The sequence below is a fragment of the Rhinolophus hipposideros genome (assembly GCF_964194185.1).
Source record: "Rhinolophus hipposideros genome assembly, chromosome: X".
In the NCBI taxonomy this organism is placed as follows: domain Eukaryota; kingdom Metazoa; phylum Chordata; class Mammalia; order Chiroptera; family Rhinolophidae; genus Rhinolophus; species Rhinolophus hipposideros.
Genome location: NC_138046.1, coordinates 119,309,299 through 119,330,026, shown reverse-complemented (window position 1 = coordinate 119,330,026; position 20,728 = coordinate 119,309,299). Strand labels below are relative to the sequence as shown.

Here is a 20,728-nt window from a genome sequence, read left to right as displayed (position 1 = left end):
TCCACATATCCAGGAAGGTGAGATGATTTGGGGCATCCCTGAGCCTGCCTGTTCGACTTAGACTCTGTATCTTGAAGATAGATGGGAACCCTGAATTAATCTTAACTGGTTACGTACAATGGACTTGCCATACTGGGAGCTCTGATGAAAACAAAACAAAACAAAAATCAAAAACAAAAAACCCCTCATGGTTGGACCTTGTTATCCCTATTTAGAAAAAAAATTATTTCATTTGTTTGGCAATATTTAAACAGATTTAAACATCAGTTAAAGAAGTTTTAACTTCTCAATTTGTCTTGGAGAATATCATGAAGTTTCCTGGAACCTGACCATAAACAAGCATACTAAGAATTCCGGCACAGTATATTTTTGCAGAAAATAAGGAATCCCATGAAGAAATACTATACTACTTCCACAATCACTGGAATGTTTTTAAATTAACTTCAGCTGTGCAGACGGTGATTTTCTGATTAATTTGATCAATGTAGACAGCAAATTGTATGATGCATTAAAGGAACTCTGGGAAATTTAGCATTTAGTTCAGACTCCTGCAGCTCAGGGCCTCCTTTCCACAGAGACTTGCTTGCCTACGTTAATACTTCCCTCCTCAGGACCAGGTTCTCTGGGCCTTCGATATGCCAAACATTGTTTAGGAAGAGAGATGTGTGAGCGAGAGAGAGAGAGAGAGAGAGAGAGAGAGAGAGAGAGAGAGAGCAAGAGTGAGAGTGAGCAGCTGGTCAGCCCAGCCAGACCTCCCAAGGTGGCAGATCGTTTCAGTCCAAGATCAAGAATTCTCTTTCTAGGTTCATGAACTCCTTTTTATTGATGACCCCAGATTTATCAGGTTCTATGGGGTTGGGTCAGTCCAGCCAAATGTATAAAGTCTCATACTCAGACATCTATTAAATCCTGATGATTGATACAATGCCTTAACCATGCATTCTTGATATGCCAGAAGGCAGTGGTCCTATTTTATACATTCAAAACACATGCTTCACTAAGTGTGGAACTAAGTGCACTTCATATTGACAACTCTGTGAGGTTTTGTTTTTTTGTGGGGGTGTGTGTGAATGGATTCACCTATAAGGGAAGAATCATGTGTACTAGACTTTAGGAAAAGAAAGAGTTCTTTGAAATACTATTGTGTTGATCAGAGTAGGCTAACTTCTGTATCAAAGCATCTCAAAATCTCAGTGGCTGAACACAGTAAAAGTTTATTTCTTTACCTGCGTCAAAGTCCAAGGCATGTTTGAGAGGCATGCCTTCACCTGGGACCAGGCCCTATCCCTCTTGAGAGGTGCCATCTTCCTCCAGGTCTGCAGAGTGCTCTTTATTCAATGGGTTGATGGAAAAGGAGCACGTCACGGATCCCATGAGGCTTTGTGAGCAGACGTGGAGGTGGTCACCTACCTTCCATTGGCCATAACCAGTCATGTGGCTCCACCTACCTGAGAAGCTGGCTGGAAAGTATAGTGTAGCTTTGTGCCTGGGAGACACAGAAACGGATTTGATGACTGCTTAACCTTCTCTTCCACGATCATTAAATTGCAACATATGAAATCACAGCTATTTGGCCATTTGTAACTTTAAAAAAAAAAGACGGTTTCATATAGTTTAACCTAATAATTTATGTCCCTTATCCAGAATACTCACAATCAGATATTAAAGTAAAAGAATAATTGAATTAGTGATGGGAAAGTTTGTGAGTGGGCGTGGGATTAGAGCAAAGGTAGAAGAGATTGCTGGGAAAGTAATCCAAATCATTTGCTAACATTAACATGGAATGTCATGCAAGAACTATTTAGAAACTAAGAGTTAAAGCATTTTTTAGCAGTTTTTAAAGGATTTTAGAAGATAGTGTGCCTTACTGTTATTGTCAAAGTCATGCTTGCCAGTGCTGGATTTCTTTCTTCCCCTCAATAATATTGTTTCAACGTAAACAGAAACATTTAATAATTAATTTTATTTTTATTCATAATTTTAAATAGCTGCACATGTGCATTAAAAGAACTGGCAAACATAGAATGCAGAACTGGGTTTTTGGTGTAATAAATCAATATCCTCTGGCATCTATAAATCAGCAAGTAATTATTAGCAATTCTATTCACTAGTGACTTCCCCCCTTTAAACTAATTTTCCATTTTCATGACCAGATGTGGAATTTGATGATCAAACCAGTAAAATCCCATTTGTGGCTGTCCCTTTGAAGCTGTCTCTCAAAACTGGGTGAACACATGATGACACACCCATTAATTAAAAGGCATGTTGCTCATTTATGGACTCGCATGGTTCTCTGACGGTTTCTCTTTCAGTGTTGTTTCAAGCTGCTTGGTCTTCTTTAGAAAATATGTACAGAACATGTTGCTGCATCCACAGAGCCGCTGAAGGTGGAACTGGTGTTTTCTGATTATGTAGTTGCCCGAACATCGGAATCTATTTTATAATTCCTAATCATGATTTGGTTCCTAACTATTGTTTTCATTTTTCAAACAAATGAGAGTAAGGCTAGATTTAACGACAAATTTCTGGTATCTTCTAACTTGAAGATGCATTTGTGACTGGGGAAGGAATTCCTTACAGTGAATGAGAAATCTTACTTTATTAACAAGTTTTTGATGGCCCAAGTGTTAGTCATTAACATTTTGGAGAGTTTTACAAGTGATACTTTGTAGCATGTCAAAAAATGATGACTTGGGAGAAATTAATACACCTCAGATTTCTCAATTTCACCTTTTCACCTACAGGCAAGCATGTGAAAGCAATAAAACTCAAGAAAGAGGATGTCTCTGGAGAATTGTGGTAATGTGCAAACAGTATATGAATTTCATCTTCTGGTAACTTTCTCCTGTTAGTTAACCCCAGGCAGTATTCTGCATAATCAAAAGTAATTGACTTTGACCAATACATATGAAATGGGTTTGCCCACCTGTGCAGGGGACTTTCACCAAAGTTTCTAATTAGACTTTTGGAAAAATATCGTATTTCAACAAATTTCAATTTGTTTTGTGTGATTTCATATCTCATAGTTTTAGTAATCTTGTTGGCGCTTATTAAGTTCACCATAATTCTATGGAGGCTGTTTCGTGTTGTGTAAAATCCTTGATATTTCCAATTGCTTGAAACCCTTCCATAACTCTCTGGAGCTTTCAGGATAGACAAAATGTTTCACATGGACACAGGCCTTTTCTTTCTGGCCCCTGCTTATCTCTCTGCTCTTTTTCCATGCCACTCTTCTCTCTGCTTCCCTTCCCACTCTCCTGCTCCAAACACGTCACTTTCTGTGCTCGCATTTATAGGCCACCAATTCATGTTCTTAGTGGCTCCATCCTTGGCACAGGCTATTTTCTCTGCCTAGAACACCTTCCCCACTACACGGATTTCTCCCATTTCTATCAGTCACCAGAATTCATATCAGGCCCCATTTCCTCCAGAAAACCCCTCACCTACTTCCCTACCCACCCCCCAACCTAACAATTCCTGTATCTTCTCCCAGCTCCTGAGAACTCACCCCTTTGGTAGGATTCATCATGTTGGAGTATAATTATTTGTTTACTTGTCTATCTTCATCCTTAGACTATAAATTCTTTGCTGGCAGAGGCGGTTCTCATATACCTCTAGAGTTTTACTACTTAGTATAGTGCCTGATATGTGTAGTTATGGAATAAATTTTGGATGAACAAATGGATAAATGGATGGATGAATAGTGTAAAAGAGGAAAAATACAGCTCTACCCTCTAGGGTTTGGGCTGAGACTCCCCCATCCCAATAAAAGGCAGATTGCAAGAGAAAAACAAACAGAAGTTTAAAAACATGCATCCCTCCTGTATACATGGGAGAAACCCAGGAAAACTGAGACAGCCCAAGCCACCACCTTCCATACCATCTCCAGCTAAGGTAAAAGAAGATGTGGTGGTGGGGAACCAGTTCTGGGAGGTGACCAGGCAAAGTACAGTAAACAAAGGTCAGGCTATTATGCAGATTTAAGTCCTAGCCTTCTCCATTGATGAGAGTTTCTAGAGATTTAAAGTCACCTCCTCTTCCTGGTACAGTGAGGGAGACCCCCTTACAAATGGAGATTTCCTTATAAATGTAAAGGCCTTTTACCAAAGGGTAACTTCTCGGTTTTTAGAGCTTGTGTCTGCTGTTACTTAAAAATAATCAGCCCAAAGAGTCATATTTTGGGGTGGCAGATTCTTTTCCCCTTCATTAGTTTGGTGAAGTATATTCTCTCTGACTTCTAATATCAATGAAAAGTCACCCAGTCTTTCTTGGCCCTAGTTTCTTCATGTGTAAATGATAGATTAGGCCTGGATGCTATCTAAATCACTTTCCTTAACGTGAAATTCTACAACAATTTCCCCTTACAGTGAAAATTGATCCCTACTTACGTTAAAAAGTAAAGTCACGTGGAAACTAGCAGCCATGAGACCTCCAGCTGCTGGGGGCGTAATTGACAGAGGGACCCACCTACTCTGCTCTTGAAAATCCATCTTCACATTTGAGCGAGGCCATGCCTTCTTCTAGGCCGAGCTTGTCAGGGATACTATGGTGTTTCCCCAAAAATAAGACCTAGCCAGACAATCAGCTCTAATGTGTCTTTTGGAGCAAAAATTAATATAAGACCTTGGTCTTATTTTACTATAATATAAGACCCAGTCTTATTTAACATAATGTAAGACCGGGTCTTAACGTTAGTTTTTGCTCTAAAAGACGCATTAGAACTGATTGTCCAGCTAGGTCTTATTTTCGGGGAAAGAGGGTAAGGCAGACCCTTTTGTGGGAAACACTGCTCTCCTCTGAAGGTCGACTTTGGCTCCTGGACTCCCCATCAGCGTGGCCAAACCTTCCTTAGACTGCACAGCAGTCTTGGGTACTTCCACCCAATCTTCTTTCCCTCTCTCCTTCACTCAAGATCAGACTTCCATGGTGGGCCAATGGCTCTCCCAGCCTTCCCCAGTTCCCTTCCCATTTTCTCTCACAGGCCTTTCCCGTACTAAAATCCTTTCATGCTTAATCCCATCTTGGCTTCTGCTTCTCAGAGGACTCAGACTAAAGCAGAAACCTACTTCAAACTGAGATGTAGTTAACTGATTATGAGTCAATAGCTATTTTCAACTTTATACCTTATTCAACACATCTAATAATATTAATCCTGCTGCTAGTACTATTAAAAATAATCAATTAGGGAGCATTTACTGCATTAGTCACTGTCCCAAGCCCTACATATATTAAATCATTTATTATCACAAAATCCCTTAAGGTAAATACTTTTGTTATTCCCATTTTAGAAATGAGATAGCTGAGGCTTAGGAAGGTGAAGTAACCTGCTGAAAGTCACAGGTTAATATATAGTAGAGATAGGATTCAAACTCAGGGTGGAGACTGTAATCCTAACCACCGTATTTTACAGCCTCTTAACATCAGAGCTGATCCTGCTCTTTCCTGAAACAATCTCTGCATTTGACTTTCCTGACACTGGACTAACCTGGTGTTTCTTTTACCTTCCTGAGCATTGCCTGGGTGTCTTTCTGGATCTTTGTCCTCCTTGGCCCACTTCTCATATGCTAGTTTCCTTAGGGCTCTGCCCTAAGCCTCCTTCTCTTCTTACACACATCCATTCTCAGAGATTCAATAACCAACTACCTGCAGATGTCTCCCAAATCTCATCCTGCTTCCTAGACTTCTGGCCCAAATATCCAACTTCCTACTCAACATCTCTCCTTGGTTGTCTGTCTGATGAGCCCTCAAAATCAGCGTGTCCCAAAGAGAACCCATGATTTACTCTCTTCCCTAACATGTTCTTCCATCCACATTCCTCATTCCAGAATTACAACACTGCCCTCTATCAGATAATGTATCTCTCTTGCTCTCCACATCCAATTGGCCAGAATATGATCTCCACGAGGGCAGAGATCTTCTGTCCCTCTTGGTTGCTAGTGAACCTTTGGAGACTAACCCAGTGCCTGATACATTGTAGATACCCAACAAATACTTGTTGAATGAATGAGTAATCCATTATCAAGTCGTTTGGATCCACCTTGATTCCATCCATTTCTGTCCACCTCTACTGCTACTGCTCCAGTCCAAGCTACCAGAATCTTTCTTCTGAGCCAAATGCTCCATTCTGCCTCCCTCCAGTCCATTTTACAGACTTCTGCCATAATAAGGAAAATCTTCTCAAATAACCTTCTCACCTAAAACCCTTCAATGCTGTTCTTTTGCCATTAGGATATGAGGTCCAATTGCCCTCACAAGACCCTCTGTGATGGAGCCACTGCCCACCTTTTGAGGCTCATCTCCCTTCAGTTGTCCAATCATTTGGTCTTCTATTCGTTCCTCAAGCACATGCCTGGTGTCTCTTACCTCAGCCTGCACTCACTCTGCCTGTAATATTCTTGCCCTCACTCCAAGTGGTTGACCCTGTTCATCTTCAGTCTCATTTAAAGTCTGCACCCTCAGAGAATCTGCATCCCTTTGAACAGACTATGTGTCTTTGTTTGAAGCTCGTATAGCTGACTATGTTTAGTGCCTCTCTTACCCTCACCTTCTCATCTGAAGCTCATTACCAAGGACTCTGTCTGCCATGCTTGTCTTTGTACCTAGCAGACTGCTCAATACACAGCAATGCCCTACTGAGGATTAAGCTGGGTGGTTTTTTTTTTTTGGCATCAGGAAATAGGTAAGGCCCTTCCTATTGGAGTTGGGGGGTGTATTGCTTGCAAACCTGCAGTCAAGAAGTCAGCAGGTCATATCTAAGGTTTTGTTGATAGATTGGACTCTAATTAAATCAATCACACATTTGTTATTCATGTATGAAATTAAAGTCCCCTATGCAGAATTTCTCCCATATAGTGTTCCTGTTTGTCGTGTTTTCTTTTTTAACTGCAACTCATGTGTCATCTCCCCTGTGACACCATCATCCTCTTTCCCAGGCAAAGTTAATTCCTCCCACCACTCTGCTCCCCAAACGTCAGCTCCATCTTGTTAAAGGAAGAGAAAGCAGAATTGGGCATATCAGCGAGGTTTATTACAGGCATGTACGGTCAAGGAACTGACTCTCTGAGGACCTAGGTGGAAGTTTTTTTGCATTACCTTATTCACTAAGGCATGGGGATAGCTGTTTTTACCAACTAGTTTCAATCTATGGTTCAAATATGAAGGACATGAAGACAAATTACCGAATTACAAAATGGGCAAAGGACCTAAATAGACCTTTCCCCAAAGAAGGTACACAAATAGCCAGTAAGCACATGAAAGATACTCATCATTATTAGCCATCAGGGAAATGCAAATCAAAATGTGATAGTACTGGGCCGGCCGGTGGCTCAGGCGGTTAGAGCTCCATTCTCCTAACTCCGAAGGCTGCCGATTCAATTCCCACATGGGCCAGTGGGCTCTCAATCACAAGGTTGCTGGTTCAACTCCTCGAGTTCCGCAAGGGATGGTGGGCTCCGCCCCTGCAAATAAGATTGAACACGGCACCTTGAGCTGAGCTGCCGTTGAGCTCCCAGATGGCTCAGTTGGTTGGAGCGCATCCTCTCAACCACAAGGTTGCTGGTTCAACTCCCGCAAGGGATGGTGGGCTGCGCCCCCTGCAACTAGCAACGGCAACTGGACCTGGAGCTGAGCTGCGCCCTCCACAGCTAAGATTGAAAGGACAACAACTTGACTTGGAAAAAAAGTCCTGGAAGTACACACTGTTCCCCAGTCCTGTTCCCCTTCCCCAATTAAAAAAAGAAAAGAAAAGAATCCCATTAAAAGAAAAATGAGATAGTACTCCTCACCCACTAGGATAGCTGTAATCAGGAAATGAACACTAACAAGTGCTGGTAAGAATATAGAGAAATTGGAACCATTATCCATTTCTGGTGGGTATATAAAGTATATAGCCCTCTTGGAAAACGGTCTGACAGTTCTTCAAACAGTTAAACATACAGTTATCATATGACCCAGCAGTTCCACTTCTAGGAATATACCCAAGGAATATACCCAAGAAAAATGAAAGCACGTATTCACACAGAAACTTGTACATAATTGTTCATAGCATCCCTATTCACAGTAGCCAAAAAGTGGAAACAAACAAGTGTCCATCAGCTGGTAAATGAATAAACAAAATGTGGTCCGTCCACACAATGGAATATTACTCAGCCATAGAAAGGAATGGAGTACTGACATTTGCCACAGTGTAGATGAACCAGGGAAACGTGCTAAGTGAAAGAAGCCGATGCAAAATGACCGCATAGTGTATGATTACATTTATGTGAATGTCAATGGGTGAATCCAGAGACAAAAAATAGATTTGTGGTTGCCAGGGGATGGAGTGAGGGGAGAATCAGGACTAACTGCTATTAGGTATGGGGTTTCCTTTTGGAGTGGTGGAAATGTTCTGGAATTAGATAATGGGGAGAGTTGAGTAACACCGTGAATATCTTAAAACCCACTGATGTGTACACTTTTAAATGGTACATTTTATATTATATGAATTATATCTCAATGTTTAAAATGCTAAAAACAAAAGATTCTTGAGTACATCACTGTGTTTAGACCAGCACTCCTTTCCTCAACATGCTTTATGTTCAGGAGTCCGTGGTTTTTGTTTGGGTGTTGTTGGTTACACACAGACTGGGTCAAGATTATGGTTTCCCTTGTAGAACTGTTAGTAACATCCAGATTAGATTCCAGCAGATGGCTGTGTTACTTCCCAGTCACTACCCTTTCTGAGAGCATTGTGAAGCTGCTTACCATGCTGTTCTATACTATCGGGTATCTATTTACAATAGACTGGGAACTTAAGACAGCAAAGATTGGGTCATTCTCATTATTCTGTATGCCTAAGACAGCTTAGAATACAGCAAGTGTTCCATCAGTGTTTCACTTTAGTGCAGTGGTACTTAACTCTGGGGAGTTTTGTGCCCCAAGGGACATTTGACAATACCTAAAGACATTTTTGGCGACATAACTGGAGGGGAAGGTGCTGCTAGCTTCTGTAGGCAGAGCCCAGGGGTGCTGTTAAACATCCTACAATGCACAGGACAGCCCCAACAACAAAGAGTTATCTGGCTCAAAATATCAGTCATGGAGAGGTTGTAGAGGTTGAAAAATCCTATTCAGAGGTTGACTGAATAACTTTTAAGTCCCCCAAATTAATTCCATTAGAGGATGAAAACAAAGGCCCTTCGAGAAAAAGTAATAATTAAAATCATCCTTGCATTTTGTGTTCCCAGTTAATGAAATGTCACAGATCATGTGTTTGTAACTGTTAACCGAATAATCAAGTTGGTGGGAGAGGCAGATCAGGAGGGAAAACTGCAAGGTTCTTTAACTTCCCGACCTTGACTAAGATGTTATTAGCTCGCATAAAATTCAGTCCTGCAGCAGAAAGCACGTGGTAAAATGTGCATTGCTTGTCTGTTAAAGAACCCAGGAAACATTTTACAGTGTATTTAATATGTGTGTGGAAACAACCCTCGCCCTCCATAAAAATATACAACTCAAGTCTTTTCTTCCAGAATCTGGCAGCACCCCTTTCTCATGCGAAGCCACTAAGTATGTAAACATGCAGCGAACACTAAGGGGCACTTGGTGGCAGAGCTCACTTGATCAGGGGTCGGCAAACTGCATCCCACAGGCCAAGGCTGGGTGGCCCTCTGCTTTCATGTGACCCGTAAGAATGGTTTCTACCTTATTAAATGGTTAAAGCTAAATCAAAAGAATACACTACTATAGGACACATGAAAAGTATATGAAGTTCAAATTTCAGTGTCTATAAAAAAAGTTTTATTGAACACAGCCACGCCCATCTGTTTACTATTGCCTGCGGCTGCTTTTGCAATCAGGCAGAGACTGTATGGCCCACAAAGCATAAAATATTTACCATCTGGCCCTTTGTGGAAAATGTTTGCCGACCCCTGCTCTACAGTTAAAGAGTTTAGCGAATTGTGTTTCCAGGAAGCAGTGAGGAATGAGAAGGTGCCTGGGCTGGAATCGCGCCCACTGGTTCTGCTGCGGGGGCCTCTTCTCCATTGGGCTGGACTTGCTGCATCTGTAACATGGGAGGGCTTTGCTGAAGGATCTCTGGAGCCCTTCCAGCTCTTACCTGACTATAGTGTGTGGAGATTCCAGTTTGGCCAGTGGTTCCCAGGTGGTCAATGGGGTAACAATGCAGTGCTCCAGTCTGGGACACAGAGGCACATTACCACTCTGCACTGAAACAGACACAGATCTGGGGAGCCACTGTGTCTCTACAGAACAGACTGGAAAATTGGCTATGAGGTTCGTAAGCAAACTAGGCCACTTTTCTGTGAGCTGGTTTTGTAGATTCCGCAACCCAATTTTCTTAAAACACAGAAGAAAAAAATGAACAACATTAATTATTGGAAAGTGCTGGCATGGGATGGTAGCCCAGACTGGCCACCCGAAATTCAGGTTTTTAAAATTTAATTTAGCACTTAGGGCAGGCTTGTTGAAAAAGCCAGGTAATGCCATCTCTGCTGCTCATTTAGTAGCAGGGAAGGGTCACTGTTGCCCTTTCTGTTTTCTCAGTACTGACATGTGGCTCTTTATCCACAGTCCAAGCGATCACGGGTTGTCGGCACCAGCTCTCCAGCCTGGGGTCTGTCGCTATGGAACCAAACTGGCCTGCTGCTATGGCTGGAGGAAGAGCAGCAAGGGAGTCTGTGAAGGTAATTTTGTAAAAACTCAGACCACCCTGTGCTCGAGGGCTAGGCCAGGGTCTTCAGCGTTTTATCTGTGACACTGTAGCTCTCACCAAAGCCAGGGGGTTCCTCAGCAGAGAGACATGGATAACTGCCAACATCCAAACTCGGGGTTCCTGTGAGATGTCTTCCTGTCCAAAATGTGGCTGACACCATTACGCTACACATGATTTGTTTTAAGAGACCTGCCTTGCCACTTTTTTCTGTCGCTGTCTTAGCGAGCATGACTGGGTTGTTTATTATTATTTCTGTTTTAATCTGGAGAAACCGAGTTGGGCAAAAATAGGTCAATAAATGCCTCTCTCGAATTATAATTTTTTTCCAACTGATTTCTAATGAAATACACTTTTTAATTATGAATCACCCAGCCAGTAGGCTTTAGTCACAAACATGAAAGTAAGCCATTTACTTTATAATTTTGTTACTCACATTTTGAAGGCCCATTGTGCCAGTTTCTAGATGGTTTCAAGGATACATGCATATATGCAAAGATTTTAAATATTTTTCTGATTTCTGTGTACAAATTTCAAAGTAAGGAACCACAATTCGTTTTAGATGTTGTTTCTCAGACCATGTGTTAGGAACTCTGAGAGAGTCTTCTGATAATTTCAGGAGGGCTGGGGAGGACAGGGATTTGCATAGAGTTTTGTGGCATTTTATTTTTTGTATGACTTTATTATACAAAAAAAGCACTCGCAGTGTACACGAATCAAATCTGCATTCATTCTTCCCGGCTGACCGTCTGCTGAGGTGTACTCCTTCAGGGCAGAAATCTGGTCTTACTGTCCCCGTGTCCCTGGGTCGCATATGCCTGAATCTCAATTTCATCTGTTAAATGGGATACACGCACGACTGCATGCGCCGTACACTTCAGGTGTTGGTGTGCCTCATATTAGATTGTAAACTGTAAAGCACAAACAATTTGGCTGTTTTTAAGAATAACAGTGCTACCTTCTTTCTGCGGGTCTGCCCCTGCCCCAACTGCCTCCTCTCTCTCTGGTTCAAAAATATCTAGATAGACCATAGATGAGGGCAGGGCTTGATAATATCCTAAATCTAGGAAACATTGGAAGACACTGATATTGCTCCTACAGGCTCATTAGGCAAAACCTCCCACCATCACAGCTTCCTTGTGACTAGTCGACAGGAGTATGAAGATGCTTGAAAAAATATTTGAAGATCATTTTTGCCCATCTAGATAAAGAAAGTTAGACATCCCCCTGTGACTTTGTCAATTAAAGGGGTAGGTCCTCACACTGATAGTCATGATCAAAGCATTGTCTTGAGAACCAAAATGATGTGGGTGACCTTGGGCAAGGTCACTGAGTCTCCGTTTTCTCTGCAACATGGTGAGAGCAATGCCTACTTCAAGGGTAAAGAGGGTGAGCATTAAAGGGCATGCTATTCACCTGGCACACACAGAAAATACCTCATAAATTACCCTCGATTCAGGAAGGGCTAATAACTCATCACAGACTTCTGTTAGAATACCAGGTGATGGAGGAATTAAGTGTTGCTTTATTCTTTTTCTAGACACAACATAACACATTTTTATTGAAGTCAGTCAGGTGGAAAGGGGCAAAAGCCAGGTCAGACACATGATTTGGAATCTCTTTTATAGTCACACGAACATCAGCACCTCCTGCCATAAAACTTGGCATGTTTCTGGTGAATAAATGAGAGTGAGCCTTGGCTTTTTGGAAGGGCTGTTCTGTAACTGGATCAGAGCAGTTTGGCCATGGTGCACGTGGCCAATCACATTCTTCATGCTTATGTGGACGCTACGATACCGTAGGCATGATAGAATTTAAAGCAAGGTGTTAAAAGAGCAAGTGCAGAGGGTTCAAGCAAAATGCTCACTATGCACGTTTGGCAGGCTGAAGAGCTTGTCAGCACCCTCACTGCCCCAGTCAAATGTTCAGGTTAATACCATTGCCATGAATTTTATATCTAAAATCTCTGTCATAGTTTATCCAATTTGCATGGCCCTCCTCGACAGCAAAGCCACAGGCTCCTTGAAGCACCAAATAACAGGGCGGTTAGTCCCTGATTGGTGGGTCTCTGACTTCTAAGCCACAGCGTGGGCTGCATGGTAATGGGACAAGAACTCAGGTCAGCCTGCCCAAACAAGCAGAGTCAGAACCCAGCCTGTGAGACCCCAGTCCACCCAGGCCTTCACCTCCATCCGTCTATTCACCCTTCATTCTTCCAAGGCTCTGCCTCAATGCCAGAGATTTCTAGATCTTGGTCTCTGCTCCCCAGGCAGGGTCTGCTCAACTTGATGTCATTAACCTTGAAGCGTGCATCATTTAGCCAGATGGGCTAAAGAGTTGTCTATGAACCAATCCCTAATGAAAAGCTGAGGATGGAGGAGTTCTGGGGAGAACTGAACAAGAGAGCTTTACTTGGTCTAAGGCACACTTGAATTTTGGGCCATTTTAGACTAGACATAAACTGAATTTCCCTTGTCCTATGGATTGGCTATTGAAATTTCAGATCCAAAGTTACTATGAATTGAAAATATCTTTCTGGAGTTTGACCTTATAGCAGCAAGAGTATTATTCACCATTTCTCCTGTGTTCTATTTGGCACTGATCCTGGGCCTTACTGTCTGGACCACATTGGAAATAGCTTTCCAGGGAACGGTCAGAGGTCTTCAGGACTTTAAAAACATCAAAGACTACTTTTCTAACATCTAAATTTAAAGCTACATCTCCAAGTAGTTATGTACAACAAAATAGACACTGGAAATCAAATTGTATCTCTTTTGTCTCCAAAAGTGGAAGAATTTTCCTGGGAAGAATTTCCCCCCCTACCTTCTCACTTATGATTTATTCAGAGCCATAAAATGTTGCCCTGTTAAAAGTTCTACACCTGTTACTTTATTTACTATTCAAAACAATTTGAGTATCTATCTCAAATAAGTCCACAGTACTATTAAACACAGCACAAGAAACAAAGATAGAATGTTTAAGTCCGTGTTCTAAAGGCGCTTAGAACCAGGTAGTAGATAGAAGCCAAATATATGTCTAATTATGTAAGAAGGTGGAGACTGATCAATTTCACGAGGGAAGCCCGCCAAAGTTTCATGGCCCTCTCAGAGTTAAGTGGAAGTTCACATGTGGCTGGAGAAATCTGTGAAGGGTTCTGGAAGAAGGGACTAAGCAAGGTAGTCCTTGAAGGATCTGAAGGACATTAACCACTGGAAGGAGAGGGAGGGGTGCCCCAGGTGGGGTAACAGTAGAAAGGAAGAGGCAGAAAGCAAAGAGTAGGTCTAGGGAATGGCAGGCAATCTAGTTTGAGCAGAGTGGTACCTATGTGTAGGGAACAGAGTAAGCTAAGGCTGCAAAAGATGATGGAGATCAGATTATACTTATGATTCCTGTGGCTTATTCAAGAGGCAGTAAAGATTATTTGATGACTTCTGTACAAGGCATGGCATGATCAGACCTATGCTTTTGGAATATCAGTTTAGTCTCATGTCTGACAGCAGATTTCCTAGGATCAGAGCCTGTAAAGGGGATTCGTGTGCAAATAGTCTCTTGAGGGGTGCGTTCAGAAGAAATCTGTAAGGGCGTGAAGGAACAGGCAAAGAAGCTGGGCAAAGCTCCCTGACCCCACAGGGAGCCTTGGGGTGTTAATTGCACCACAGAGTTTGTCCTGCCCAGAAACCAGCGGCTAAGCTATTGGACTCCTGTATCATCAAGCACTGGTCACAGGCAGTGGCGGGGAAAGCGGGGAGAAAGGAAGGGTGGGGTGTAATATCTGGGCAAAATGATTCCCATTAGCTCGATAAAAATTTCTTCAGTGAGCCATCTAGTGATAGGAACAGGGATAGGATGTTGTAACTGTCTGGTTTGGGGACAAGGAAAAACAGATGACAGATTCTTATTCCAGGTAACTCGGACATGAATGGTGAGATTAATATAAACGAGGGTCTGGGGTGAAGGGGAAGATGCTGGCGTCTGTAGGAACAGGCTTGTTTAGAGGTGGACCTACTATGAGCCATGGAATCAATGGGCAGAGAAGTCAGCATTCCAGGACAAATGCTGAGTCTTACTTTTGTACCATGACTACTTCCTGAGCTCCTACTACGTCGATCCAAAAACTGCTGAGGGCCTTTGAATCCCTACGCCTCTTCTCTCTCTCATTCGTTATTTTTTTTCTCTCCCCTTCTTTGCTTTGGGTTTTCCCATTTTCCTTTTTTTTTTTTTCCTATCTGCTGCTTTTTCTCCTTATCTCCTCCCTATGAGCTAGACTCAAACTTTCCAGCATCTTTGGAAGGAAAAAAAAGAAATCTACTTTTTTTCTTGCCCCCAATGCAATCAGTTAAACATCCTGTCCTTGTGTTTTCTCCCACGACTTCATTCAGCAAACAAATATTGATTGAGTGAGTGCCTAATTTGTGTCAAGTGTCTGAATACAGAATAAAACAGAAAATCAAATCCTGCCTTTGTCATGCCATCATCATCATCATCATCATTATCATCAGGCTTTTTGTTCCCATCTTTAGGGCTGGAGGTAGTGCTTCCCCATCTCCAGTCTGTGGGTTGTTCATTTCTACTGATAACACGCAGCATGCAAAAGATTTTGGTCATTCAAATGGAAAATAGAAGAGGAAATATGGAAGCAAAAGAGGCAAGTGACAGAAGAAAAAGAGGGATCATAGCACTTGCTTCAGGAGTCTCTTCCAGCTTACACATTATACTTCCTTTATTAAATCTTTTGTGTTTACATGCAAAACTGGCTGATTGTGGTCTGGGAGGCTTTCGTTCTCTTTGAATGGCACTGGACGTGTGGAAGTGCTAAGCAAAGTTAAAACAACTTGCATCGTTGGGGTGGAGGAATAGTAGGGTATGATCTAGTTTACAAGGAAAACAGTTTCCAGTATCTTAAAGGTGAAAACAGACCAGAGAGGAAGCAGACCATCCCTTATATGTCCCCATGGGTTTCTCTGCTGTACAGAAGGCGGCGGAGTTTGACACGCGTGCGTTTCTCTGTGCTAACTGCTACTGTTCTTTTATCTTTGTTCAAAACACCTTTTCTTTTCACAGCTACGTGTGAACCTGGGTGCAAGTTTGGGGAGTGTGTGGGACCAAACAAATGTAGATGCTTCCCAGGATACACCGGGAAAACCTGCAGTCAAGGTCAGTCCAACAGACCAGGGTCCTAGTACAAACCTACCCTAGACCTTTCTGAAGCATTTCCATCACTGCACCTGGGCTTGTGACACAGGAGAGTGCTCAGGATTTCATAGGTTTCAACTCGAGACATCAAATGAAAGTGGTTTGAGAACTAGAATTTTCAGCCAATCTCTTCTCCCAGAAAAATAGAAAAGTCATTCTGATGCTTTTCTCAAGATGTCAGATAAAAGGTCTCTTTTTCTCTAAACAAATACTTTTATTGTGTTTTTAAGCTACCGAAGTAATACATATTTTTCACTAAAAATATAGAACAATGCAAAAGGATATAAATTAAAAAGTGAGAGTGTCCACCCCCAGTCCCTGCTCTAGCCATAGTTAACAATTTGTCCTACACCCCTGCAGGCCTCTTCTGTGATAGTACAGACCTCAGTATTTCTCATGGGCATCTTTCCGTGGCAGCATACACAGAGCCACCTCGTACTGTTTAAGCCTGTGTCCTTGTTCATAATACGAATGCTTTCATTATTTATATAAAAAATACTTTAACCACTATCATCTAAGTTGTGTCCAATGATTTGCCAAGCTGAATCAGATAGCATTCAGTGTATATGCTTGCACCTTGAGTGGGTATTTTTATAGAATAAATATCTAAAACTGGAATTGTTGGTTTGAATGATATGCATATTTTTATTGTAATTGACATTTTAAAAGGCAATTTGTGGCTTTTGTCAAAGACTATTTAGCTGAAGATATTAAGGAGTTTATTTACAATATTAAGAATAGTGGTTCTCAATCTGGGCAATTTTGTCCCCTAGGAAGAGTTGCCAGATAAAATACAGATCCCCAGTTAGGTTTAACTTCCAGATAAACAAATAATTTATGCTCCAAATACTGCATGGGATAATATGTATACTAAAAAAAAGTACTGGTCATTTATCTGAAATTCCAGGCGAACCTGGCCATCCTGGATTTTTATTTGCTCAATCTGGGAATCTTACCCCAGTAGACATCTGAAGATGTTTGAAGGGGTTACCACCAGCATCTAGCGGGTAGAAACCAGGCATGCTGCTACTTACAGTGCACTGGGCCGCCCCCCACAACGAAGAATGGTTTGACCCAAATGTCAACAATGCTGAGGTTGAGAAACCCTGGCATGAAAGAACCTGCAACAATTAAGAACGTGCCCCCAGTCCTATAATGCAGTTGAGCAAAGAGCTGTGAATCAAGTTCAGCTGCCCTTGAAAAAGGCTGCCAGGGTCCCAAAAGGGAGAATGGAATTACAGAGAAGGGCAGGCACCCACTGCACTCTGCCATGCCCAGCCCAGAGGTTAGCTGTATACACAAACAGCGTCTCTTGGAGCTGCCAGCTCTGCAGCCTGAGAGAGGCGTCTCTCAAATCTCCTATGTCCTACCCCCAACGTAGAGGCCAGCGCCCTAAGGTGCTTCCCAGAACCGCAGCCAGCTGCTAGAGAGAGATGCGTCCAAAATCATGCTCTCTCTCATAAGTAATAATTCAGCTGTACCCTTACTAGTGGTTTCACACCAGAAAACCTATTTTTCCAAATGTCTTGGATTCTCTACCAAGATACCTTCTGAGAGAATTGGAATAGAGGAGATAATTTTCACACTGGTCGTCAAGTCTCGGTGAAATATTAACATTAAGGGAGTGGCCCAGTTGGCTCAAGTTTGAGACTGTCTGTGTTTCCCCCACAGCCTCTCTGCCTCAGGGCAGCCTGATCAAAGCCCACATATACCCATTAATGGCAACAGGCCTCAGTCCTCCATCGACGTCTTTCCCAAAAATGCTTCTTCCAAGAGACGAGTGAGGCCCAAGTGAGGGGTATTCCTGGATTTCCCATTGTGTCCAATCAGCTTTCTTCAACTCCCTCTTTTGAAGTGGTTAGGATCCTTGCGGGAGATGGTAGGGTGCAGGGGATAGGCAATGGAGAGGGGCTTTCAGATGTCTAGCTAGAGCATCGGAAAATCCCCATATAAGGTCCTTTTCAGAGGCAAAAGTGGCCACTTCCTTTTTTTCAAGGATACACTTTGCCTGCTGCCATGCTGAATTTTTGCTTTAGGAGAAATGTGGTTGTTTTCTAGTTCTCTATCTTCCTTGAAGGGTAAAGACAGGAGGTACCCCCATGACAGCATTTGCAAACACAAGCCCCTTCACCCATGGTCACTTTCAAGGTTTTATCTCCTTCTGTATCATTTTTCATTTGAATGAAAAAATTATTGATTCTTAATGTTTATAATTCTTTTTTATAAAACACTGAAAAGCACAGAGAAGAAAGCCACCCTCAATCTCACCAACTGATTATTAGCATTTAGAGCACAGCCTCACAGCCTTTTTTTTCCTGTTCTTTTTTCTTTTCTTTTAATTTACAAATTTGGTTTTGAGGAGCCTTCTAAAATGTTAACAACTGAAAGGAGGCTATGCTGTTGGCATCTGTCATAGGCTGTTTGGGATTAGCATTAAACGTAGTATGATCTAAGTTGTTTATTGATAACTTTTTACTCAAGCAGTACACACACAGAACTGTGCATGTATCAAAAATGTACAAATAAATGAATTTTCAAAAATACCCTTGTAACTGGTATTCAGATCAAGACACAGAAACTCCACCCGGAAACCCCTCACACTCCCCTCCAGTCAATTGCCCCCAACCCCAACAAGGAGCCATATCTTGACATCTCACATCACAAATTAGTTGTGCCTGGTTTTCAATGTACACATATCCAGCTTCTTCCACTCAATATCGTGTTCGTGAGCTTCATCCACTGTTGCTTGTAGCTGTACTGGGTTCAGCCTCGTTGCTCTGTAGTATTCCTTTGAGTATACCGGTCGTTTATCCATCGTCCTGATGGGAGTTTTTTGGTGAGCTATATCCACATTTCTGTTGGGTAAACACCCAGGAGTGGAATTGCTAGGTCTTGAGTCTGTCTAGATCTAGATTTAGTAGATTCTACCAAACGGTTTTCCAGAGTGGTTGTTCCCACTGACAGTGCCCTAATAGTGTACGACCATTCCCTTTGATCCACATCCTCACCAACCCTTTAATGCAGGTTGGAGGAGAGGCGAGTCATTGCCCCATGTCCAGGGAAGCCAACTCCGTTCCACATCTGGATGTTTCTCGATTCAGTTCACCTTTCTCCATGTTCTAACTGCCCCCTGCAGATGTGAACGAATGTGGAGTGAAACCCCGGCCGTGCCAACATAGGTGTGTGAACACTCATGGGACCTACAAGTGCTTTTGCCTCAGCGGCCACATGCTCATGCCAGACGCCACGTGTGCCAGTAAGTTTCAATATCTGGGCTGCTATCAGTCAACCTTTGAGGCATGACTTTGCCGTTTGATGCTTGGGGAAAAGTTACCTTGAGTGATTGAAAAAAAAAAAACAAACTCTAGCATCGCCCCTGACTAAAATATCTTTGAGCACTTTTTTTCTTTAATTGGGGTAAAATACATATAACATGAATTACCCATTTTACAGTATACAATTCAGTGGCATTTCATACATTCACGGTGTTGTATAACCATCACCACTGTCTAATCCAGAACATCCCGTCCACCCCAACAGGAAACCCACACCCATTAGCAGTCACTCTCCACTCCTCCCCCCATGGCCTCTGGCAGCAACTCATCTGTTTTCTGTCTCTGTGGATGTGGCTATTCTGGACACTGACTTTTTAAATAGAAAGACTAGCCGAGGAGAAAAATAAATTATCTATCTCTATATATGCAGGGATATATTTGGTTCCTTCAGGAACATAAGCATATTGTTTTAGGAAGGTGATAAATTTAAATTCCATCTTGGGACATCGTCTTGGGACACCAACCACCATTCTCATGCCCCTTGCCCCACGCTCAAAGGTTAGTCACTCTTATTGGAAATACATTGTGATTCCCATTGCCAAAAAGAAAAGCCTTCTGTGATAAAGAGAAACCCATGTCCTGTGGGAGGGTAAGAGTCTATATCCATTCCTTTATTGAGAAGGAAGGCTTTTCAAGTTTTATGTTGTGACTGAAAGGTAAACCCATCCTCCATTCCCCCGCCCCTCCTCCCTCCCCTCTCCCCATATCTCTCCTCTGCCCTTCAACCCCCAACAAGCCTGGAGCCTGTGCAGTCTGCCAGCTTCCTATGGTTGCAGCCTCGTGGACTCCCCAGCCCATCCTGGGCTTTCCCGCGGTTGTCAAATCTTGGCTAACGCATGGCTCCCTGCTGCCCTGGCTGGTCCTTGTGCTGTCCCTCCTTGGCAGAGTGCCCCAACACCACTAGTCATCTAGATTCTTCTTAGCAAGCAAGCTGAAGAGATAAAGCAGGCATTCAAAGAGTTTTTTTTTTAAAAAAAAGCCTTACTATTATAAATTAAACAGAAACCCACAAGAGACAAACACATAGCTTAATGAATTCTTATAAGGTGAGCACCCATGTAACCACTACCAAATAGAACTTTGCCAGAACCCCCCTCCTCCGTGGGAACCACTATCTAGGCTTTTATAGTAATCACTTAACATTTTTGAAAAGACATATGCTAATGGATGTTTTTAAAACATTCCATGAAAGCCTAGTCAGTGCCAAAAAAGATATCTTTCTCCCAATGGAAAGATAGAATTAGGTAAATTTTGAAAATTAATTTTAAAAGACGACAACTAAAGAGAAGGAAGAATAAACTAGAAATATAACCATGGGTAGGTGTTTGTTACATTACCTTAGCCTGTGTATCTAGCCCTGTACCCCCTTTGTCTATTTCTGTATATGTACACTGGTTACCTGTGCCTCCGTGTTTATAGCTCAAAGTGTCCAACTAGCCCTGGACCTCTCTCCTGGATGCTGATTGTATTTCACCTGACCCCTTACAGTCTC

At 42.3% G+C, this 20,728-nt stretch overlaps 1 protein-coding gene across 3 annotated transcripts in view; it reads left to right on the top strand.

Moving 5' to 3' along the window:
- The window catches only part of EGFL6 (EGF like domain multiple 6), a 52,669-nt gene that overhangs the window by 7,553 nt on the left and 24,388 nt on the right, over positions 1–20,728 (top strand). For all 3 annotated transcript variants that reach the window (XM_081043161.1, XM_081043160.1, XM_081043162.1), the window contains exons 2-4: positions 10,570–10,682; positions 15,770–15,862; positions 19,038–19,157. In XM_081043161.1, the coding sequence (XP_080899287.1) occupies positions 10,570–10,682; positions 15,770–15,862; positions 19,038–19,157 (326 nt within the window). The remainder of the gene's footprint in view (positions 1–10,569; positions 10,683–15,769; positions 15,863–19,037; positions 19,158–20,728) is intronic.